General features: G+C 41.3%; 1 protein-coding gene across 1 annotated transcript in view; it reads left to right on the plus strand.

Moving 5' to 3' along the window:
- The window catches only part of ITGA9 (integrin subunit alpha 9), a gene marked incomplete at both ends in the record, with an annotated part of 216,486 nt that overhangs the window by 43,070 nt on the left and 147,651 nt on the right, over nt 1-25,765 (plus strand). The window contains 2 exons of the mRNA XM_080610922.1: nt 2,373-2,527; nt 9,613-9,773. Coding sequence (XP_080467048.1) covers nt 2,373-2,527; nt 9,613-9,773 — 316 coding nt within the window. The remainder of the gene's footprint in view (nt 1-2,372; nt 2,528-9,612; nt 9,774-25,765) is intronic.

Below are 25,765 nucleotides of genomic sequence, written 5' to 3' on the forward strand. Positions count from 1 at the left end.
ATTTTGGCTGCTGTTTCAAGTGTATGAGTTAAGTGCAATTGCTTGTTCCATCTGATGGAGAGAGGTGTGGCAGCTTGGTTCACCAAATTATGCAGGGGGAGAGTTAAAGTAGGAGTGGGCTTGAGATGCACAGACCTGGGGAAGGGCATGAGAAGTCTGAATTTTGACAGTAGCTCCTTTGTTACACTTGTTAATATTTAATAGCAAAATCCTGTCAATACCTAGATGTCATTAGAAGTCACTAGGGGCTCCTGCGTCTTAATGGAAGATACAGGGATATGATGAGACTGGCAAGACAAATGCTGGAGCTGCAGAATGTCCATGCCAGCCTGCTTCCTGTTCAGGGCAGGGAAAACTTGACTGTTTCCATTGGAATTAGTTAAACAAAACAAAAGAAAAAAAGAAGGAAAGAAATGATCTTGATGGTCAAGTCTTTTGAAGAGCTTTCTGCTACTTCATCATGCACACGTGCCTTCCTCAGATGGGATCTTGCAGCCCCATATCTCTGAAACCGCTAGCAAGAAAAACTGTGTTCTTCTCCTGCCTTGTCACTTGCAGGAGGCAAAGGCTACCTGAAACTCTTGCTGTGATGTTTAAAACAACATACATTGCAACAGCACGGTGATCTCTGTCTGTGTGTTTATACTTGTGCATTCCAGAAGAAGTTGGTACATTACCAATGGACTGCGGGTAGCCTGATTAATCACTGCTACTGCTAATTTGTAGCGTGTCCTTCTTTCTGTTCGGATAAAGAAGAGTAAGATAAAGAAATCAGCTTTTTCTTTTTCCCTCCTCATCCTTCTAGAAGCCTTCATGAAGTCCTTTTGCCAAAACAAACAGAAGTTTTGCCAAGTGATATTAAAGGCTTTGGTGGAAGCCGCAGTGACTTGGGGCAGATCGTTGTCATAGTGCTCGCGTGTTTCTATGGCCATTTGACAGAAGCACTGCTTTTTTCCCCTGTGAATAACCAAGTGAGCTAACGTTAAGGAAAAATCACACAGTGCATCATGACTGGAGGAGTATTTTTTTCCTAGGAGAAATGTTTTTCTAGCTTAGTTAATAGCATTTACTCTTTGTCTTCCCAAGCATTTGGAAAGAGGTTTATTTTTTTTCCAAAGGTGTGAAATGATCCTAGGAAGCTCACTCTTCCCTCCTCCCCGTTACTGTATATATTTCTAGGGTTAGCATTTATCTTCATCTTCCATCTCAGAATATGAACTTACACTGTTATTGCAGGCTGTGGTAAAAGAGTCTGAGCAGCCGTCTCAGAGATGGATGTAAATCTTGTTCCAGTCAATATGAATTAGGTGTAACATCAATCCCTGCTCTCTTCTCCCTCCTCTCCCCTGCCTGTAAGTGGCTTATGGACTGAGAGTCCTGAAGTGGTTTACTTGTGCGGTCTGGCCTTGCATGGCTGCTGGGACTACTTTAGAAATGAATCTGCTGGTTGCTGCACATTTTTTTTTCACTACTGGAGTTAGTTTTGGAAGAACGTGTTCATGTTGAACATGTACCGAATTAAAACCATGAACAAAAACACTCAGTGAATTTTTGGGCTGCAGCCCTGCTTTGGGGATGCTCAGGCAAGCCTGGGATTCTGTCTTGCTTTTCCCAACCAATCTGGCAGGGCTTCTGTGTTGAGTGAGAGAGGAGACCCACTTAGGCTCTGATGGCACTTGGCTTGCTCTGCAAGGTCACCTTCAGCTGGGAATAGTCATAGCAATAGGCTGGTGCCAGAGTTGCAAGGGCAGAAAGGCGTCATTCACACTGCACTGGGTAACTCCTGAAACAGAGGTCAGAGATTTCAAGAGGTAAGGATTCAGTCCTTACCCCTCACTTGAAGGGAATAAGCTGAATGTTCCCTCCTCCAGAAAACATGAATATGGTGTCTCTTGTCCCTCTTACATTCAGAAAAATGATGTATGAATTACGTATCCCTGCGCTCCCTCTTTGACTTTCAGGCAGCAAATTTGACTGTAGACCATTCTCTGGAAACCTAAGGTCTCTATCTACCTGTTCCTGACCATCCAGGCTGCTTAGCAAGCAGTCTCACTTGCATGATCTTGTCCTTGATTGCTGTTGTGCTGCTAATTTTGTTATTTGTGATGATTACTATTATAGTATCAGTTTCTCCAGCTGCCTGACTGCAGTCTGCATCTGAGCACTGAACTTCAAGCTGACATTACAGTTTTCACTCAGACACTAGTAGTGTTTGCCAGCTAGGACAAGTGCTAATTTATGTCACAGTTCAAACACATTCTGTTCTTCATGTCTGCCTCAAATTGTGCAGTTTATCAAATTTATGTGATTTTCTTTTGGATGAAAACTTCCATCTGAATGATCGCTCAATCCCACTTCTCTTTGATCACCAGATCCAAGCCTGTCATTACCATGGATATCTCCATTTTCCTGCCTGCGTCCATCAATATCACAGCTCCTCAGTGCCATGATGGCTTGCAGCCAGTGAACTGCCTCAATGTCACAGCATGCTTCCGCTTCAGTGGCAAGCGTGTTCCTGGAGAAATAGGTAAGGTTCCTGTGCCAGCTCTGGGCAAGGGCATGCTAGCAGGTTGACCTGACTCCCTTCGTAGTCAGGAACAGAGCTTTGATGTGAAATAAGTTGTTTCAGGGTGAGCTGGACTATACAATTCCAGAAAGTTGCAGGGTCCGTGATTTGGGCATGTTTTTACCTTCTGATGAGGCTGACATAATAGTGGGGCAGTTTCTTCCTCAGTGAGAGGAAAGAAATGTGTCTTTGAGCTTACTGCAAGGATGGAAAAACAAAAGCAGAGACAAATGATGCTTTTTAAGTTCATATTCCCTGTTTACCTCTGGATAACACATTTCTGTATCCATATCCTTTATCAATGTTATCAGAAAGCAGGTGTGATTTGCACTGGATTAGTAGTTTTTAAAAGTCCACAACAAGTTCTTTGTGCAGAACACTATAAATCTGAATTCCTACCGGACATGAGCAAATCCTTTTATGTGTATCAGTTTACCTGTCTGTAAAATTATTATGAATAGCCCAGTATTTTACTGATGGCAAGTATATCTGCCAGGTTGGTTAGTCTGTAAAACACATGGAGTTTCTTAGGTGAATGAAACTGTGTAAGGTGTGTAATTATGCAAGCCTTTATTTTGGCTGCATTAAAATATTACTTATGTCTTTTATACGCCAGTGTTTACAAGTCTTGGATGATGTGTGAAGCGGCATGGGATAGATAGAGTGTTTCTAAATATTGTAAGGTCTGGGTTTATTTAGTTCAGCCACGATGTTTTATCTTTGTCATGCCTTAGGAATGGCATCCTCTTATAGTTAATTCTCTTATAGACTGGCAATTTGCAGCTTAGTCTTCTATCTACTAACACTCATATTAATAGAAAAACTGTCCTCAAACACAATTGATGTACAGGAAGTTGAACTAATCTGAACAGTCCTTCCAGCCATTGTCCCCATTCTGCTTACCCTGCCATCCCTACAAATCCTATCCATAATAGGTGAAATTGATGAGCCTGACTTAAGCCTAAAAGCCATTGGATCCCCCCCCTTTCTGAACTGCTGATCAAGAAAGGTGAGAGTTTCATATATGAATCCCAGTATGCAGAGCCTGCTGCAGTATTTGGATTTTAAATGGGTTGGAGAAGAAAAAGGCTCCTTGCTACTTCTCCCACCATTCACATATAGAGTGAGAACTACGAGCTGCTTCTGAAGTTGCTCTCTGCAGCTTGTCGCTCTTTCATCTGAACAGCTCAAAGAAGTGGAGTTACTAAATTTAAGATTCTTCTGGATTCTAACGTATCGGTGCATCTGAGACTTCAGTTTCTATTTTTGCATGTTTTCCCTCCCTGTAAATGATGACTCTTAGCAGAAAATACATGCTTTGATAAAGTGTTTTTTGTACTTCCTCTCACTCTGCCAGTTAAGAAAACATTTATCTCCGAGTGCTCCTTGGGTGCTAATTCCTGTCTGGGAATCACTGAATTGATTTTCTGGATATCTAGGTTTTCTTATGTTCCTGGAGGTACTGTTCAAAATGTTTCCTTCGCTTTAATTTCGTATCTCTGGACATGTGGCTAAGAAGTGAGCTGCCTTTTTTCCAATCTAAATATCTGCCCCCTGTGTTTGTGTAAGGCCTATCTTCCTCTTCTTTATGACTTGTAAGAGCCAGTTGAATTCCCTTGTGTTGTCATACAAAGTGTACCCCTGATGATTTGTTGTGGTGAAATGCACATGTGCATCTTCTTCAGCAAGTAACATCCATCTCATTATAAGGAATTTTTTTACTATGAAGTAGATGATTATGAAACTTCCAACCATTGTGCTTTAATACAATGCTTCTAGCGAAGTGATTTGTCTTGAAAACTTTGCAGCCAGAATTATCTGACTGTATAAAACCACTTGGGGATATGATTTGGATAAAATATCTCAAGTAAGCTTTCAGTTTGCAATCCAACAGCCAGGCTATTTTGATTATGTTGCAGTTGAAGAATATCAATTAACAAAGGATGGAACAATTCATGGAAATATTGCAATGGTTCCTCTCCTATGGGGTTAAACGTGGGGAAAAAAGTAGAATATCCCTATGAATAAATTGTTGTCCAGTTTGGACTGTGAAAGACATATGGAGCTGTTAAAATACTATGTCAAAGTGTCGGAATTGTCTCATCTTTGGATGTCTGGGATCAGCCTTTTAAGTTAGAGGGTGAGAACACAGTTTTCATCAGGAATGCTGCTTCCTTAAGGCTTGTCAGCTCAGGGCAGCTGCTTAGCGGCTGGGCATTGCTCTTGCTTCTGGGCAGCTGAAGTTGGTCAGCTACTACATAACGTTTAGAAAGCCAAGCTGAACAAGCAGGCAGCATTCTTCTGTGCAAATATGTGTCTTCAATGCTCATTTGAACGTGTAGTTATTTTGTTAATGGGCACGTGAAAGAAAGTGTTCATTTAGCTCTGCCTCACACTTGCATAGAAACCTTTCCCATGCAATGTAGTTGCAATACTGCGTTGTTCAGTATATGGAGTAGATGTCTGAGGGTCTGTATTTATTGATGTTGCTTGATAGTGCCAATGAGAGTATAATTCCCATCCATTTTTTGCATACTGTTTGCAGACTATGGTCTTCAGAAGTACGGATTTATGCTGGAATGTTTTTGTCTGAATAAAGAGCCATGCCCAAGTGAAGCATGTGCTCTGCGCTGGGTGCCAGGCATTGTCTGACCCATCACTGTGCCTTGCCTCTTGCTGGGAGAGCTGAGCCTCTCGTCGTGCTCCCACCAACACGACAGCCTCTGTTACATCTGGATGTGTGAGAAACATTTTAAGTTTTCACTCTTTCACCCTGGAATCTAGCTCAGGCTCTTTTCCCTCACTTGAATGGTCTTTGCCTTGTCTCCCCTGGGATCTCTGTATATACAGCAAAGGCAGGAGATGACAGAAAGGTATTTCCTAGCCTGGATGAGCAGCTTCAGCCTGTTCAGTCTGTGCGCTTCCGGGTGACCAGGACAAGAAGACAGAGGCTGCTGACATCTCTGTACATCACGCACTGATTCTGCGTTCATCCTTGCAGGAGAATGGAAGTAAACTTGTGCCCACAGTCTGGATAATTTCCTTTACAATAATGACAACAATGATAATAGTGCCAGTGTGAGAATTAGGTGAATTTTAGTAGCTATGAAAATGAAGGGGTTCGGGCATTTGGCTATATATAGGCAGATGCGTTAAAACGGCTTCAAAGTTTCTCCTATACTTTTCACTTCACTTCCTATACTCTACTCTTCACATTCAAAGATGTGCTTTGCTTGTGTGTTGATCCATTTCTGGGGTAGTTCTCATGTCCCAAATACTGTTGCCTGAAAAACTGGTGTGAGAGAGTTAGTGTAGAATAATAGGTTGGTTGATATTTGCACTCTGAATATGTTTTTAGGATTGAAGAAACATGCTTGATCTAAAACCTGACGAAAGTGGGCACTCCTCTTCTTACCTGGATCCTGCTGTAATTTGGTGCATGAGGAATATTTTTGTCTGTGTCTCATTTTTCCAGTCTGCTTGGGTGCAGGCCTGTGTTGGAGCTACCCTCTGAATACCTCGGAATCATGGATGCTGTAGTGATGGTGTATGGAGCAGCAAGGATGGTTCTCTACTTAGAAGCTAGGGACAAGGCTATGAGAGAGGATTTGAAACAAGGTTTGAAACAAGTAAGGGGAAAAGGAAAGCTTGGAAGAGGATGTGGGGAATGTCCTTGATATGTTGTCATTTGCTAGGGCAATTTTTGATACTACTTTCATTAATTAAGAATTTTCTCTGCAAGAAAAGTTCATGAATTATTTCCTCCTCATAATTACTGGTAGAGACAGTAAAGAAAGACATTCCTCTTCCAATGGTTTTTAGTTATTATTTAGTAAGTTCTTCATATTCTCCATGTAGCCCCTCCACTTCCGTCCTCCCCCATGAATCAGAACTGTAGCTAGTAGTTTAACAAGGACTTCTGGATGGGCTTATTCCTGCTGAGCATTTTGTTGCCTGCTTTTTCTGTGCTGTAGCATTATCTGAGTGGGCGATGAAGAGACGTGCCGGGTGGCTCAGGATGCGTAACCCTTCCATTAACATAACCAGCTGTGATTCCCAGTTTAGCTCATGGGATACCGCTGCCCAATTTTAATCTCTCCTCACTTCTTTCTGCTTCAAGGCTGCCTTCATAGAATGGTTTAGTTGGAAGGGACCTTAAAGCTCATGTAGTTCCAACCCCTGCATGGGCCGGGACACCTTCCACAAGACTCCCACAGGGAAGAATTTCTTCCTAATGTCTAATCTCAATCTCCTCTCTGTCAGTTTAAAGCCATTCCCCCTTGTCCTGTCACTACAGGCCTTGTAAAAAGCCCCTCTCCAGATTTCTTGTAGCCCCTTTAGGTATTGGAAGACTGTTATAAGGTCTCTTTGGAGCCTTCTCTTCTCCAGACTTCTCCCTTCAGTCTGTGAGGGAAGGAGTCTTGCATTGTGAGTACATATGTGCTACTTGGGGTGAAAATCCATTATGAAATGTCTGCTGCCGGTTACTTGTTGCATCTGTTACTTGTTGGAGTAACTCTCCTGGTCTGCTGGCTTGTGGTCCTCTTGTACATATGACCAAAAGTTTCTCAGAGGGAGCTGCTATCAAAGCTTATAGGCTTTTTATTTCAGTTATGGAAATGGAATGGTTGTTAACAGAAGAATCAAGCCCTTCCTCTGAGCCCATGCCAGAGTTTTATTGTGTGAAGTTTACGCGGTCAGATGCCCAGAAACATTTCTAACCAGACTGGTTTAAAGCTGCTGGACAAATATTTGAAGGCATTACCTGGAAGAGTTAATTTACTTGTCTCCCAGTCTCTTTCTGGATCAAACAGGAGGAACTTACACCACAAGCAGTGCTAAGTTTGGTGAATTATCTCCTCCCTGGTTGCCTTTTAGAAAGAAGGTTAAAAGAAAAAATCCTTACTCATGGTATTTCTGTTTTTTCCAGTGATGTGACATCACTGGATATAACATAGAAACAAGTTGTCAAAATAAAGGGGATGTGGGGGAGAGGATGGGAACTGCGCTGCCTGATTGAAAACATCACTGCTGTTTCAGAAAGGCAGTAGCTGGGGTGGCTTTGCTCAGACGACTGCTACGGCCCTCGTGCTGGGATGGATCTCCCTTCCTACCACAAGGAATTGTTCAGTGTCAGTAACACATTGTCCTGTGAAAAGGGCTGTGTCTTCCCATGGGGCTTTCGCCTCTGCGTGCGCAGGGCCTGGGTTTGCTAATGGGTTTTCTTGTCTTATTCTCAGGACGCCGGTGCAGATCATGCATGTGTGTGTGCATGTGAGGTCTTGAAAGCAGATGGGAGACAATTGGTGATGAGTGTGGGATGTGCACACGTTAAAAAAGGAACAAAAAAAGAGACTGATGGGGTTTTAAATAGGCTAACCGCTGTGTTTCTGCATAGGTGGTGCTCTTTAGTGGGTCTGAGTAAACACCACTTCAGTGGGAGTTTTGGTGCTGAGCTTGGTAGAGTTGGAAGCATTTTCAAAGTATTATCCTTCTAAGCAAGTTATTCTGCCAACAGCAAGCAAAAAAGGTTCAGGTGGAGCCCTGTGGTGGTAGTTAGGCTGATTCTTCAGCTGTGTCTTTTCTTGCTATGAAGGGCATGTCTCTGGTGGCTGTGTGTGAACTTAAGTGAGTTTTTGATCAGAATGCAGCATGCTGCAAGTGGAAGCGAGGTCATTTTGAATTATGTGAATTAGAGAGGCTTTTGCACCAAGGTTTACAACATCATTAAGTAAGTTCTTCAAAATACTGAAAGTTTGGTGGAGAAATGATTGGAGGTGACAGCATTGGCAGCAGTGTTAAATTAGAGAGATTAGGATTTAAATTGGTTAAAAAAAACCAACTCCAAACCCACCACCACCAAACCAAGTAAAACCACACCAAAACCCAGCACAGGCTCCTGCTGAAATCTGTTATAGGACACCTCAGTCTAGGAATGTTTAATATTTGCATTGACTCTTTATAACATTCTGTCCAAAAAAAGAAATTTACATTTATGGGCAGCATATGATATGGTATCAATCATTTAGGACATAAAACATAAACAAGAGCCAAAGCCATAATTTGGCAAACATCCTCCATATTTAACAAATCAGCACAGGAGCTGGTGTTGGCTGTCCTTTAGGAGGATTAGCATCTAATTAAGCCATTTAGAGTGAGCCAATCTCATGGTACTCCCATTATTGCCTTGATAACAGCTGAAATCAGTATAGGCTGTGGTTTGTGATGAGTGAAAGGACCTCACTTGTGTTTCTTTTGTCAGTAGAAAGCAGCAGAAGATTCATGCTTCTGTTCAGTTTCATTGTTCCTTCTGTTGTTGCATTTGTCAAAAAGAAAGGTATACTCAGCTTGGATTAATCAGTTGCTGTATAATTACTTCAGGTAACAAGTAGGTTTCCTTTCGGACACATACATCTAGTAGCAAACCAACTGCTTGTGTTAAGCTACTTATCCTGTAGAACAGCAGGAAACAGGATTTACAGAGATACAGCTCATTAGTCTCTGGGTATGTCTTCTATAAACTGCTAGGGATGTGTAACATCTAGGAGGGGGATGTTGAGTGCAAGGCAGTAACCTCCAGTTAAAGTGTGAATGTTAAGATGACTGCAAATCAACAAAAGTGATTGTCAGAAAGTGCCACATCCTGGTTGATGCTTGCTTGGTTTGTGCTGGTTTAGAAGGAAAACAAAGCTTGAGGCTGCTGTTTTTGTTTGTATTGTGGTTTTTTGTTTTTTCTGTTAACAACACAGTTTAAGTATCTTTTGTTTCTTTACTTTTATTAAGTATGTATGCCTAGATTTATTTTTACGCATAATTTCCGATGGGAAAGGATGGGCTGGGGAACGCAGCAACACAAAACTTGGAAGTACATTAGTAATTGGATTTGGTTTTGTGCAGTCACAGGAAACCTAGTGATTGAGAGCTTTCAAGGGTTGACCTTTCTCGGAGCACACATGCCCTGGGGGCAACAGGATCCATTCATAGGTGGTTAGAAAATAACTATTGTTCTCTGACATCCTCTGTTTTCTTCTTCCTTTTTAAATCAGGTTTGAATTATAACTTGACTGCTGATGTGGCAAAGAAGGAAAAGAGCCAGCAACCCAGAGTTTATTTTGTGACTTCTGGAGAGACGACGGGGCAGATCACAGAGAAGTTAGAACTGACATACATGCAGGAAAAGTGTGAGCATTACCTAGCATATGTCAAGGTCAGTTCATTCCTGTCCTTACTTACGACGTCCTTGCTGCAATTCCACTCTTTTTTAAGTATTCAACCAAATAATGTGGTGCTGTTTGGCTGTGGATGTTCTTTCTTTTCCTGACAGGTGGATTGAGTGTTTTGTGTGGAAGCTCAGAACTTTGTACTTGGCATGATTTGTCAGTCTGAGCACCACTGGGCCTTTAAGACCTGGTGTCAGAAATATGTATTTTATTTACATTCGATCAGATGCAGTTGTGGGGATTTCTTTCTTCTGCCTTTGTTTGTTGCTACACTTGTTAGAATAAGGAGATGAAATTTTGTCTTGGCAGGAGCAGCAAGTTTGCTGTTTAGTTTTGTGCAAGGCCTGACTGCACAAGGAGCTGATGCGCAATCTGTGTGGGAATGGCAGGGTAACATGGGTCTATCTTGAAGAAGCTGGGCTCTCAGATTTGAAGAGTTCCCTGGATTTTATCTAAGCTTAAAATAGCAGTGGAATAATTCAATTTAACATGTTTTAAGGTTCTGGGGATGCAGGAGCACTTTCCAGACAAGCTGGGACATAGAAAGGGTCTGTTCTTCCTGGGTCTTCATCCAGGGTCTCCTAGGACAGTAGTTATCTTGGTTTAGCAACTGTTGTTGAAGAGATGTCCTCCTTGTGCCATTCTGTTTACAAAGTAAGCACAATTGTTTTCAGATCGGAAACTTATAGAACGGATTTTAAAATTATATAGAAAGAAGTTTTATCTTTTCAACAACATCTGTCTTACAAGCAGTAATCTATATCACCAGTGTAGTGTGAAGTTTGGATATGTGGTGAGTTGCATATCCTACGTTCATATTCCCATAGATGAGCGTGACCTAAATTCAATGGATATTACTTGGCACTCTCTTGTTTTGAGAATCCAGTGGGTCCAGACATCCATAAATGTATAAACTTTTCCAGGAAGCTTCTTTGTACCTAAAACCCATGAGAATGGGGGATAAAATTCATCCTTTGACTTTATCAACATTTTGTCCACGGCTATTGAAAGAAAATAAAATAAATATAGGGACCACCAAGGAGGAAACCCTGTTCTGTTAAGTTGTGTGGGTCTCTGGGAAGAGACTAGATATCTTCCATGGGCTTTCTTGTTTCTGGAACAATCTTTGCTTTCTGTTGTGGAAAAGCTTGTTAAAGAAAAATGTAGATTTATGAGATGACCATTACTTAGAAAATATGGCTGTGAGTTTATTAATTCTGGTATTTCTCAAATGAGCACATCTGGTTAGGCTCTAATGTATTGAGTCTGGACCAAAAGGAGCCATGTGCCTCTTCATCCTTAACAAACAAGGCTACTGGCTTTCTATATGATATAAGCAGCTATTTTTCACAGTTGGAAGAATATCAGGAAGTGTTGCTTGTTCATGTAATGGTGAATGTAAAGTAGTGGAGAAAGATAATCCCTGTGCTTTCATGGGAAAGGTGATATGATCCATGAGGCTACATGACATTGGAAACATCAAAGAGAGTCTTGCAGACTCTGGAGGGGTGGAAATGGGGTCATGATCTTTCACTGCTATCCTTAAGTAACAGCTAGTAAAACAAAACCCTGAAAAACAAAAAAACCTCCCCAAACTCCAAGCAGAAATCTCCTTGATTGCATAGGTTTGTGATAGAATGGGTGATAAAAGATGTGGGCTTAAAAGTATATGGAGTATTTCACTAGGACTTTCCTCTTTCCTTTTATTTAATGTATGCCTGATGAATTCTTCTCCATGACAAATGGAGGTGTTTGCAGCTTCATCCTTAATCTATTCATTCCATTATTGTTCATTTGAATCCCTGGTGACAAATAGGTTTATATGGTAACATAAGGATGTCGGTTCTGAACTGCTGGAGATCAGGTTTAGAGAAGCTGTTTGAACTTTGTGACTTCATGTGCTAGCTTGACAAACCCTGCTAGGCAAACAAAGTGTCCAGTCCAAACGGCACACAACAGAGCTCTATAAGTTATGTTAAGTTAAATGAAAGCCTGTGCCAGGCTTTGCTGGATGATCATCTAGTTCCAATGCCCCTGCTGTGGGCAGGAGCACCTTCCACTAGGCTAGGCTGGATGGGGCCTTGAGCAACCTGGTCTAGTGGAAGGTGTCCCTGCCCATGGCAGGGGGTTGGAATTGGATGAGCTTTAATGTCCCTTCCAACCCAAACCAGTCTGATTCTGTTTTTATATTGGCAGATTTGATCTCAAAAGACCCCAGTGAAACAGTGCACTAAACAGTTGCAAGTCTGCAAATAAACCGCAAATAAAACATTAAGTTGTTTTGCAATTGATAATGTTTCGAGATAATAACTTCTTTCCTGTATGTGGTTACTTCTCAGGATAGGAACAGTTCTTATTGCTGCTACTGAATTTGAGTATTGAAGTCTGTCTTTCCTCATAACAGTGTGTCTGAGATAAGTGGATATCAGAAAGTTTATAGGATATGTGTAGCTCAGAACTTGATTTTGTACAAGGCAGACTACCAAATTGCAGCTCAAGTTGCTAGAATTATGGTAGTTCATAAGAAAACATGTTTTTCTGGTTGAGAACACAGAGTGAAATAGCAGTGCTTTGGACTTAGAAGTGCCTTGAGTTTGGCTTTGTAGTGGGCATGGGGAAGTAGAGGAGAGATGCATTTTCTGACTTTTTTTCCCCCTTTCTCTGCATTGGAACCTGTTTGATGATTTCTGTTTAACAAACTTTAATCCTTTAGCGTACATGGACTGTAATTCCAATATTCGCAGCTCCTCAGGTGTCATCTCCAAAAGCTGCATTTGTTCTATGTTAAACAACCTGTGAAGGCTTGACTGATGCATGCAGTAGAAAATGAACAGCTGGTGCAAGCGGCTATTAACTGAGAAGATGAGGAGCATCGCTGGTGCTCTCCTGTCAGCACGTAGCAGATCCCTGCTCTCTCTCAGAAGGTGTTTTGCTGCTGGACAGTTCCTCCTCCAGCAGCCTAGGGATGGTGGTGCTCTCACTACAGGCTTTATCTCCTTCAAGGGTGATAAAGCTACTAAGAACAAATAAATACAAGTAAACGTTAACTGTCTGTCAGTGTTGCTGGAGAAAAATGAAGCAAAAGTTTAAATAACATTAGCTTTTTTCTTTAAAGGGATTAGTTTTTTGGTAGAAGGAATGGCAAACATAAGTGTGAGAAAATGGAATGTGGTACTAAGAAGAAGCAGAGGTTGCAGAAGTAGAAACTGAAAAGATAAAGAAAACAAATGGGTTTGGAGGCTTTAAAAGCATCTCCTTAACCTTAATATCTGGGCCTGCAGCTGAAATGTAGAGTTTTCTCTTGGGAACTGCGCTCTTTTGATGGTACTCAGAAAACTTGAGCCGTGTGTTTAAGACCTGCTGTGATCAGGGCATGGATTCTGAGGAAGCATTTCCCTTTTCAAGTAGCTGCCCTGGCTGTTTCCTGCTTATGTGGACTCCCCTAATACTTAGGACACATTTATTTGTGTAGGACACATTTATTTGTGTAGGATACATTTATTTGTGGACAGGACAAGAAGGTTTGATGCAGACAGCAAAGCACATTGTGTGCACAGATTTATGTTGGGTTAAATCTCATCTTCCTGGATTTATCACAAAGGTGTAAAGGTGATGATGATTAAAGCCTATTGAATGATTCCTGCATTTGCTAGAGAAGAACTGTCTGGTTTCTTACTTTATTGTGGGCCATCCAACTGGGCTGCCTGTTGCTACCAGTCACTGCTGTCTGTGTACAGAATGAACGTTGTAATAGCTTTAAACACCATCAGCAGTCCTGGCACAGGATTAAACCAGGCACAGCATTTATTTTTTCCAGAGATCTTTATCTTGGTGACTGTATGGTTGTTTTAAGCAGTCTCATATTGCTTATCGTATTAACTCTTAATGGATCTGGCTGTAGCTCTTGGGGAGAATGGGGCTGAGAAGCAACAGTGGAGTGGTGATTCCAAAGACTTTTCACAATGGTGTGTAGGTGAGGAGCTTAAGCTGAACTTGTATAGGTAGGCTTGGAATAAAATGCTGCCTTTTCAGCAGAAATTGTGCAATGTTTTGTTCACCACTGAATTATGTAGCCAAGATTTGCCTTTTTAAAAGTATGTTTCTAGCCACTGTGTGCCTTGCATCACTGTTACCTCAGGTCTCTAAAGACACTCTGGGCTGCTGATCTCGCACAACTTCATGTCTAGTGTTCACCAATTTTAGCCTCACTGCCTGTGGTTGTATTGTTTCTCCCATAGTAACTGCTTGATCCCACCTGAGGGGGATGCATGTATTGTCTTAATTCATAGTAATCTATTGGGGTTTTTTTCTACAGTCTTGGTAGCAAAGCTTTCAGTCTCACAGTCATGTGTGATGTAGGGTTGGTGTCACCTTGACCATTTGCAAGATGTACTCTCTTCTGAAAGCTGACTGCCTGTGAATCAACATCTATATGTTAACATTTGGTTGGTGGTGTTGCAGGATAGAGGCATGCAGCCGGAGACACTCAAGAGCTTATTTTGAAGATTGGTTTTCGTTGTTTTGTTTTTAATGGGATTGGTTTCTCCTATAACTGTCAACATGAAGCCTTTTAGAGGGGGTGGTTTTCAGCAGAGCTTGGTTGCACACTCTTAGCAAGGCCTTTCCTGGGACACTGGTGCTGTGAGCATGGGTCGTGTGTTGGATGTGGATGATAACCATCACTTTGCAGAGGAAGAAGGGAAAACCAGTCCCTTGGCAAGTCAGCTTCCCTCTGTAGTGCCCCAGCTGGTCCTCTCCCTGGGAGGGAACTCAGAGCACGTAAGGGGATATCACTTGAAGCAGAGGCTGCTTTCACAGCAGCAACAGCTATGAAAACTTAGTCACGATTATCTAGGATTTCACAGTGTTTGGACCACTGGGCAGACAAAGGGAGCACTGACCTGTTCCAGCCTGCAGCAGGAAGTTTATCGTCGCTGCAAGACAAAAGCTGCTGTGTAGTTCTGCCAGGAATGATGACTGCAGTGAGATTCAGCGCTAAGACCAAGAGCAGAGTTGATATCTTTGGATTTGTTCCTTTCTGTTGTTTTATATGACTCTTTTTTTTTGTTTTTTACCCTTTTTATGAGCCACCTGGAGAAACTGTCAGGCTGAGCCAGATGCAGTCATAGCATACGTTCATGGCTGCGGGGCAGGTGGGGTGATCATGGAGCACAAAGGTTTATTTAGAGAAGCATGCTTTCCAGAACAATTCTGTTTTCCAAAACTGTGCAAAGTGTGCTTGTAAGGCACAGCCATCCTCCCCTCCAGCAAAGCAAAATGAACGTAGCGTTTTCTGTTGCCTTATTCTGTAAGGCTATCAACTCTCTCTTTTTGGATACATTCTGGCCATCACTGTTTCGAGCTGACGTTTCACTTTAAAAAATAAGCCAGGGAGAAGAGAAGCTGCATATTTTTTTCCTGAGTAGCTCATATGGGCAAGGGTAGAACAGTTGTTAGCTGCGTAACTCCAGGTTCTTTTTCCTTGCCTCTTAAATACAGGGACTTAGCCATACCGGAAAGAGTATTAGGAGTTGGTGAGAAGACTGACATCTTAGAGCTGAGCATTAACTGTATGAAGGTTTAAATACTGTTAATGATCATACAGTTGTTTTTGGCTTTTCCAAAGGTTTTTCCAAGGTTCACCAACAGCAAGTAAGATTGTGTTTCAGGGTTAGCCTATACTAAATTAAAAACTGTCTTGCACAGTGGGACTGAAATAAAGCTGCCAAATATGCCTGGCACTAGCATCCTTTCAGAGGGGACCCATGCTGCAGGTAGGTAAGGGCTGTAAGATATTAGGGCTGGTAGTGCAGGTACATGGGAGAGCAAATTGCAACAGATATTGTGCTACTAACTGTGCGGGGGCCTTTTACTGTGCAGTACAGCTAGTAGGGCTGTTTGGCAGCCCAAAGGATCTTTTGTCCTGAGGTCAGTGGGAGGTTTTGGCTGTGAGCTGAATACAGTTCTTCTCCTGATGCCCTCCTCTCCCCCTCTGCCGGTCTTACTAGGTTTTTAAAGAAATCACTTTTATCTTAGTTCTAATTTTTTTTCTCCTCACTGTTAGATATCATAACCGGGTAGCAAACATCTTCTTTCTGGTTTGAGAGTGTCTTTGAGTATTTTCTGCTCTGTATGAAGTTTGTCCATTATAAAAACAACAAAACAAGAAAACCCCAACCCCATTTCAAGTTGTAGCAGGGCAACTACTTTTTTGATTTTTGACTGTTGCCAGCACGTATTGAAAAGGCCAAGTATGTTTATGGCCCAGGCAGAAGCTAGGTTGATCTGGTGGAGTTGTTGCCAGATAAAATGCCTGGTTAATCACATTCATGAATCTAAGTTGAGAGATTTTATGGTCCCCAAATGAAGTAAGTATCATCTTGAATGAGGCTCAGTCAGTAGACTTACAGCACAGCAGCTGCAGAAGTTGTGTTTTGCCTGCCTTGTATTTCTGTTACCTGCCTTTTTAAATCTGCCTTGTTCCCTGCTATACCCTAAAGTGATCCAAGTTTTTAATCTTGAGCCCTTGGATAAACTTGTCCCTTTGATATATTCTGTAATGGGAAAAAAAAAAAAAAAGATTTATTATTCAAGTACAGTCTGTCAAAAATATGTATTAAATTTTAATGGAGTTGATAATTACTTTTATTGCATGTGAAGTTTTAGTGAAGTATGACACTTCCCTGCTGCTCTTAGACATTCAATAGCGGGTGTATGCCTGGGTTTACTTTCTGTCCACTGATGTGCTTCTGTCTGATACTGTAGTTCCTCACAAAGAGACTCCATTTGCAGATTTAACCTTCTGGAGACTCATAAGGGGCAGATTTAGGCCTGGTTGGAGCATGGCTCTTTTATGGGAGCCCATGGTTTGGAAAGACTGTCCATGGGGCTTTTGCCTGAGAAGCGTCATTGCATTTCCCAGTGATGGCACTTTTAGGAAGTGAATGGCCAAACAGAGATAAAAGAGGTGCTGCACTTTGTGCTAGGAAAAGTAATTTCAAAAGGCAGGTAATGATGGATAGGAATATTTTTGCTTTCTCTGGCACTCTGGTTAACCAAAGAGCTTGTTTTCTCAAGTGGAAAGAAGCAGCAAAGAAGGTGACACCACTGTTTTAGAAACTTTCTAAGCTTGTTTTTGGTGTGGAGTGATATAAACTAAACACATGATGGCAAATTGTGCTGTAAAAGTTTATTAGTACTTCTCTGGGACAAAGTTACACCTAGGGGGAATACACTTAATGCTAGAGTATTGCTGCAGAAAATTACAATAGGGAACAGCTTGTTTGTCTTAGTGGTTTTCCTGTTTATAACACATGGAGGAATATCAGTCTGTGCGGTAATCTCAGGCACACACATGTACATGGTCGGCTTATCCTGTCCAAACTGGGGAGTGCCTAAAATTATTACCCTTTCATTTTGCTGCCCTTAGGAACGAATGAGCAGGGCACTTCATCAGGAAACACGGAGGCAACTTCCAACAGAAGACTCCTCTTTAGGCTAAAAAGAAAGCGATTAATTTTGCTGGCTGTGGCTTCTGGGTATGTTCCCAACCTATAATCTCCTCACAGTCAGAACACACTCAAGTCTCTTGGGAGACTCTTGCAGATGCCATGTTTGGTTTGGGTGGCAATGCTAATCCAGTCCCCTAATTCATACCAAAAGCGCCTGACAATATGCTTGAAGAAATGTGGGAGTAATAGCTTGCAGGTGTAGAATGTTTTCGGCAGAAAATGCCCTTTTCTCCCTTTCTCCCCCACTACGTAACTTCAGTTGTGGGGCTGAATTAATCTTGAACTCCTGAGGTCCAGAGACACTTTGTGCCATTACGCTCACCCTACGTGCCCACCAGCATTTCCATACGCAATAAGGTATTTACAAATGGTTGTGCTGGTGATTGAAAATTACATCCCTGGTCATAGGCTTCTAGTTTGCTGTGTAATTTTAATTATCAGTTCCCCTTGTAGAGCACAGTGACCTGTCCTGGAGTACCAGTTGTTTTGGGGAATGTTTAGTATTCTGTGCATGGAACCTGCATGTGGTTCTATGCTAGCTGTGATCCTCCAAAGATTTGAAGTAGTTATCTGGGAGTTCAGATTGTTTTCCTCTAGCTCACAATGTCTTTGACCTGGTGGCATATGCTTAAGCTTGTTTCCTGACATGCTATACAAGATGTTCTAATGGATTGGAGGCATTAGGCAAATTAGCTTGAGTTTCTCCACTTCCGTGTGTCATGGTTTTGCAGGGCCTTTTCTCCCATCAAATGTTTGATGTCTTTTCCCATCACTGTGCTTGCTTCCAGTGGTCATTTTTGCTTTGAAAAAAAGATCATCTTCAGAGGTCCCTTCCAACCCAAATTAGTCTATGATTCTATGATCTCTGGAAACAAGCATCCTCAAAGCAGTGAAGTAGTCAAATTTTAGGAATTTGTGTAATCTAATTTTGTGAGGCTTGTTTCTTTTGCTGGCATCAGTGTATTGTGCCAGTTGTTTTCATCTGGTGTTAAAATTCCTATTGCTGCATGTGAATTACACAGCTTTAAAAGAACAATTTTCAGAAGGGGTATTATAAAGGCTGCATAGAACGTGATTTGCTGACTGATTCTTAAGTGAAAACTTAAACTGCCTTTTTTCATCAAGTTATTGACCACTTTTTCTGCTTAAGTTTCACCCATTGGTATTAATGATTTCTTCTATGTAACATGAGCGGTTTCTTGTAAATAAAGTCCTCCTTGAAATTATTTGTGAAAACCTGAAAATTACTTAATGATGGATGGCTTTTGGATGCTTTTTAAGCAAGTTGGTTTATTTTATTGCCAGCTTGTTGTTCTAGCTATTTTTAATCTCCATTTATGCAGGGGGCTTAAAGCACCGAATATGTTTTACTCTGGGATATGTGAATGTGCCTAACACCGTAAGGCTATGACTCGGTGACAGCCTGATTTTAATAACAAATAATAACGAAAATTAGAGAATCCTGGAATATTCCATTTTTTTGGTGTTTTTATTTGTGGTTTTTTGGGCCTGGGAGGAGACCCAGGTCTGGTGTTACATTCTAGACTGAAATGTGAAGAGTTAGCTGTAAATCTAAGGGAATGTAATGTGAGAGTGAAGTTAATTTACTACTTCCTTCTTTTGGCCCACACACTGCATCACTTAAAACTTCCTTAGATGACAAAATAAGTTAAAAACCAACTGCTTAAACTTGTAATGACTTAATAATTTTCATCCTATTAACAGACACACAGCTTCTCTTTTGGCAAGACTGGCTATAAGGGAACCGACATTAATGTAACTTTAGTGAGAAGAGTGTAAAAGCAGAAACAACTAACAGAATGTAAGTTAAACCAGGGTATGTCTTATATAAATTTATGCCTTCTTTCACATATTTTTTACCTACTAGGATATAGAAAGCACCAAGTAACATGTACCTCTAGCCATGAAAAAGTGTTCTTTGTAAAGTCCGAGTGTACAGGGACAACAGTCTGATGGAAAGCCTGTTAAAATCCCTTCCTTGTAAGAGTCTAAGCTCTATCACTCTGCATGTGAATTTGGCGTGTGTACTTTTGCTTTGGGAGCTAGAAAGGATGCGAAAATCAAAAAGCTATAAACTTCGTCGTGCTCTAAGGAGTTGGAATATATGTAAAGCTTTTGCCTTTGTGGATCTTTCACAGAGGACAGGCGGTGGATCGTGCTTTGAGAACTGCCTGGATAGCTGAGGTTATCTGTAAGATACCTTAAAGGTTTTTAGGAAGTGTTGAGGATTTCAGTTCTTAAATAATAAATAATAAATATGGCAAGTGTTCCTACATGTGCAGAAGCAGCAACAGCATTGAAGCAGCACGATCCATATAGATTTTGGCTCTTCAAATAGAATCATAGAATCATAGAATAGTTAGGGTTGGAAAGGACCTTAAGATCATCTAGTTCCAACCCCCCTGCCATGAGCAGGGACACCTCACACTAAACCATGTCACCCAAGGCCTCATCCAACCTGGCCTTGAACACCGCTAAGGATGGAGCATTCACAACCTCCCTGGGCAACCCATTCCAGTGCCTCACCACCCTCTCAGTAAAGAATTTCTTCCTTATATCCAATCTAAACTTCCCCTGTTTAAGTTTTAACCCATTACCCCTTGTCCTGTCACTACAGTCCCTGATGAAGAGTCCCTCCCCAGCATCCTTGTAGGCCCCCTTCAGATACTGGCAGGCTGCTCTGAGGTCTCCACGCAGCCTTCTCTTCTCCAGGCTGAATAGCCGCAGCTTTCTCAGCCTGTCTCCATACGGGAGGTGCTCCAGTCCCCTGATCATCCAAATGCTGCTCTGTCTTTCAGGTACAAAGTCTTTGAGACCAGAGCGAAAAATTGTAAATCCCTTGTGATAAGTATTTTCTTTATTATTTTTCTCTATTCTTTATTCAGAGAAAACAGGTGGTTTCGTGCAACTGTTATAGTTATAAACTACTCTTTTAAACTATTTAGCAGGCCACTGAGTGGTTCTGAATCACTCTTTTGGTTATGTGACAGTGGAGGAAACCATTGCCTCATGCCCTGGTGAAGTACAAAAGCCTGACAGATTCCCGTGGTGACAGATTCCCGTGGTAACAAATTCAATTTCATATGAAAAATACTACCCCTGTAAAAGTGAGTCCAATTCCCATTTGTGGTGCATGTACCCCCCATCCCAGGAGCAGCTTTCCTCCATTCACAGTGAAGAGGAGGCTTGAGCCCTCCAACTGTAATTGGCAGCCCAGGAGCTCCTTGTGACTTGGATATGTCAGTGGGGGCCTTGATGCAAGTGAGCGTTCAACCCATCCACCTCTTGATGCAGGAAGGGAGCTGGGAGAGGTTGTTTCCATTTTCTTGTGCTCCATGTGATTGTTTTCATGGAAGCTGCCCCTGTCCACTCTGGAATTGCAGCAGTACAAATCATGAGCTGGGTTTGAGAAGCTGAGCCCTGAAGCATGGCCAGGTTGAAGAGTCCAGCCCATGGTCCGTGCCAAGACAACATGAGCACTGCAACCCTGGCAACAGAAATCAATGGCAAAAAACTATCCTGGGCTTCAGCAAGGGGTGAGGATCTTGCCTGAGGACCAAAGCAGACCCTACTCACATGAGACAGCATTTTCAAAGCCTTTTCTTGAACCTTCTAAATAGTTCTGGTATGGGAAAATGGATGACTGTTTAAGCTGGTTGGGATGGTACTTCCACCTCTGGTATTTCCATTCTTGCTAAATGGACTGGGGCAGGTTGTGGTGCCTGTATCTCTCCTTGACCAATACGTATGTAGTTAATTGTGGCAAAATGCATCCCTGAAATGCAAGCGCTGCGAAACCACTGTGACACTGCAGCCATTGCAAGCAATAAATACCATCCAAAGCACTGACTTTTTTTTTATATGTCCCTTTCAAGAACTCGGACAAATGCCAGAATTTATTTTTAAACTTTATATAAGTGACTTAAATATTTGTGATGGCCCATTTTTCTTTCCTTACTATTTTGGGAACAGTCTTAATTTTGTCTTACATGGTTTCTGTTTGGACTGTTTTTGACATTGGTTCTCTCTCCCTCCCCTTCGGTAACAAAATGATCTAATGTCCTGTGTTGGCTGAAGGCTGGTGAGTTCAACAGAAGTTTGCTTGCTTCAGGGAATGAGCAGAATGTATTTACAGGGCTTCTGCTGTATCCTCCTCCTACCCACCAAAAGTTATCTAAAAATCTAATGTTTCTGACTGCATAATCTGTATGCATTTAGTTTTGGTGTTAACACTGTGTTTCTTGTCTTGAAAGGAATATTCTTAGGTGCAGCTCTAGAGAGCTGTGTGGTGGGCAACCAGCTTAACACTTAATGTAGGTATTACTACGATTATTCTATTGTAGGCATTTATCTCATGTCTGTCCTTAATTCTTTAATGCAGTGGTTCTTATATTGTCAGCCTTGAAAAGGTTGCAAAGGCAATAAAGGTAAAATGCAGCTTAATAAAATTCTGTAGATCTCTGCCTATTGCTTTTCTGATTGCCAGCACTGTTTGGGAGTCACTGCTCTCACCTATGCCAGAGGCACACAAATCACTATGATTTCTCGTTGACTTCATCCCATGAAGTCAGTAGGATTATTAACTACAGCAAGACATCTGTCTTTCATGATGATACCTCCAAAGACCTATTCGTCTCAGTGACTGGTTCCATCAGTTGGGATCAGGGACCTCCTTTGGTACAGACCCTTATATAAACAGCAGCAGTGTTCATGGCTATAAACAGACAGGGAGATAGTCACTGTGATGGATGAGGAGCTTGTAAGGTTTGGATATGTGTTGAGGGGTTGTTTTCTTAAAATAGCCGTCCCCAAAATGATCCAAAAGAGTACATAAGCTGTCTAAATCTTGTGAGAGAGCAAAGTTTAGGCTGGAGGTCCCATGAGAGAAGGTTTTCTTCACTTACACTTGACAGTTCTGGCTTGTTTGTAGGTTTTTTGTAGGGGTGTTTCTGGGAATGTGTGTGCTCTCATCCTCTAGTTCCAGCCAGAACCAGAAGGAAAAGAAAGGTCAGAAATAAATAGTATCTTACTAAGGAAAAGAAAAAAAGAAATACAAATCTTGAACAGGCTCGTGCAAGGCTTTGTATATGTGTTTTATTTTGTATATAACTGCAGTCTTTGCCACCTGAACAGTGCCAGTATTCTGCTGGTGGCCTAGAAGCAGGAAGTGAAATGAATGTGTATAAAGATAAAGAAGAAACAAAGAACGTTTGTGCTGTATATATTTATATATATATAACATATATTCCTAATGTCCATATGCAAGGAGTATTTAAATAAATTTAGGAGGTGACCATGCGTTTCTAATTGTCATACTTCTCTGATCTTCCTCCTCAGCTTGAATTTTTTCCTGTCTGAATTCTGTGTGTGTAGGTTTGGAGAACTTCTTAGAGGTCTGTGTTACATGTGAGGTAGAGGGAAATCTAGTCAGCCAGATAAATGCTTGTGCTTTGTGATGTATTTTGCAACAGACTCATTACAAAATGTAATAGATCAATACCTGCAAATCTTCTATACAACAAAACAGATGTGCTTTAACATGTTTTGTTTTCCTACTACCAAATCTCTGCTATCGAGCACATTCCTCCAGTGCCAGGCTGGATGATAAATATAGGCCATGAGAGAAGTGCTGTATAGCAGTTTGCCTTTGCCAACAGCTCAGCATTATCAAAAAGAGCTTGATTTATGATCCCTGGAGAGCATGGCACATAGGTTAGCTTAGATTGCCAAGAAGTGTGCTGCCAAACTTACATTCCACCTAGACACTCATTGGTATGGTAGACCTAAAGCTGAATCTAGGCTTTGGCAGGGGAATTTAATGTACCTCGGTTGTAAACCACTTCTATTTTACAGCCTTTTTGTCAGCTGACAGCTGTCAAAACCGTGTGCCTGTAACTACAGGTTGCAGTGTTTTGTGTGAGTGTGCTAATTTCCTTAATGGATATTTAGTTGGTAATAACATAGTTAAGGAGAAGTATGATCAGCTTTAGCTCATATGTGTATCGCTTGCAATTGTGGACAGATGGAATATCCTTATTTAGCTTTGTCCTCACCATTTGATCTGTGCTCCACTCAGAAGAGATTTTCCTTTTGCAGTGTTGTGAGAAGTTATTTTTGTGGATGCATACTACTGAATCTGGGTATGAAAGACAGGACTACATCAAGCTGTGGGCTGCACATTATTATCTTATGTATACAGTAAACACAGATGATGGAAGTCTTGACCCACAAGATTGCTTCACTAGACAGATGGATGAAACTAACTAAAAATATGCAAGTTTATTTCATTCCCTTAGGAAAGGCCTTTGGGTCATAAAGAGTCTATACAAACAGATCTTTACTTTGCTATTACTGCCACTAATTTACTAATATTTTGACTAATACAGCTTTTTAGTATACTTTTTCATCTTATCCTACATTTTATACAGACCATACATTTCTGAGTAATGAGCTGGAATCAACTCTAGTCATTTGCATAACTAAATCTTCTGCTGTTGCCCTTTTCTCTTGCTCATATGAAGAGAAAATGAGGCTGGTTTTTGTTAATTATATTTACAGAAACCACCCTTAATCAAAATTCCTTTGAAAAAGAAAGCCCGTTTAGCAGGAAGCTTATAAGATACCTAAACTTCTCAGATATATGTATTAACTAATAACTAAGAAATACATATATTAACTATCTAAGGAAAAGTAAAACAGTAAGGGTGTATTACAGTAGTGTCTAAAAATTCCTTACAAGACGTGAATTTTAGCTGTGCTAGTCATAAACAAAAGCACGCTTAGGAACAGTGCTTTACCCTTTGGATGTGATAGTCTGTCAGGACCACCCTTACCCTCTTTGCTTGAGAACCATTCTAGCTCAGTCATTAGAACTTGTTACTTCATAACACTTTAGGCCCCCTGGAAGAAATAAGTTACTCTACTGCTGGAGAAGGTAGTGTGTTTGAGGAGTTTGTCTGGAACAAGATGCCAACAGTGGTCATCCGAGAGAAAAATGTCAGCAGCCTTGGTGTAAATGGGACTGGCATGCATGACTGGGTGATGCTGATCTCATTTTCCATGTCTGAAGCTATTTACCTTTGGTTGCACTTACAATCAATGGTAAGAAATCAGCATTTTTAAGGCAAAATTCACTTGGTCCACTCCACATGTGTGTTTCACGGCAAGACAAGTCAGACTCCATTGAGTAGGTCTCCACTGGCTCACAAGAACACCAAGGGCAATTTGTTGGAGGTAGACATCTGTATTCCAGATGTCTACATTCAGCCAAATGAATCCCACCCAATCCAGTCCAGTGTTGTCTGACAGTATTTGCAAGTTGAGAAGGACAAATGCTCAGTTGGTAACGACGCACTGATCTGTTTCCAATATTCTATTTATTAGTTGAATCAGATTGAACTTTAGCCAAAGGACTGGAATAGAGAAGTGTTACACCCCGTCCCCCATAGTCAAATAACAAGAACACAGGTTTTTCAGTTATAAATCTGAACTCCACTAGACATAAAAGGTCTAGTTGAGTGAGAAGAAATGAAAGCGAGCAGAGCACAACTGCGGTCCTGTGTTCCTGTCTTTTCGCTCTGCTGGTCATGGGATAAAGATATAGAAGTCTTTTATACGTCCAAATCCTACTCATTTTGTTCAGCTTCACTGAAATGTGATGTGATGGCTATCCATAATCAGCAAATTTATGTTACTGTGTTACAGCTGGGTATCCCACCTTGCTTCTAAAGTGGTAACCAATATGTGTGGGAGCTCATCATAGCCTTTCTATTGGTAGTTTTAGTAGTAGTGGTTGGATCAGAGCCCTGGCGAACAACCCAGCAGCTGTGAAAGATGTTAGTTAAATGGTTTATATTACTCTCACTAAAGAGCTTAGTGGTAGCATTGTTATGGTCTACTTCCTTTTCTTGTTGGAAACACCTGTAAAGTTACCTTGTGTTTGAAGACAGCCATATTTTACACCTCTTCTTTTGAAACTTCAGTGGACATAAGGGTAGAATCTGCTTTGTTGGAAATGAGATGCACATGAGTTCAATAGTACAGCTGTCTTATGATTTTTGTCATCACTTAGGAGTTTGGAGAAAAATCTGGGTTCCTTTTAGAAAATTTAGCAGTCAGGCAGTTTGTTGTTTTTCCTTCATGGAAATCTTCAGTTTTCTGTGGAAAGTAAACATTTTTTGGGGAAAAAAAAATAAATCCAGTTTTTCCCTGGAAAGTTTTCACTTATCCTGTTGTTGAAACATTGTCAGCTCCTTTGAGCTGAAATGAGTAACTGTAGAACCATCTATGTAAGACTGAAGTAATAACGGTAGGACATGTGAAGGCAAAAATCCATGTGGGGCTTGTCTTTTAAGAGCTGCTGTGTTGAGGTTGATCTAAGGTGCACTGGCTTTGATCGAAAGAATTGTACTAATCTGAAATGGCTTTTGCTGGGTACTGTGACAAAG

The sequence above is a fragment of the Psittacula echo genome (genome assembly GCF_963264785.1).
Source record: "Psittacula echo genome assembly, chromosome: 2".
NCBI lineage: Eukaryota > Metazoa > Chordata > Aves > Psittaciformes > Psittacidae > Psittacula > Psittacula echo.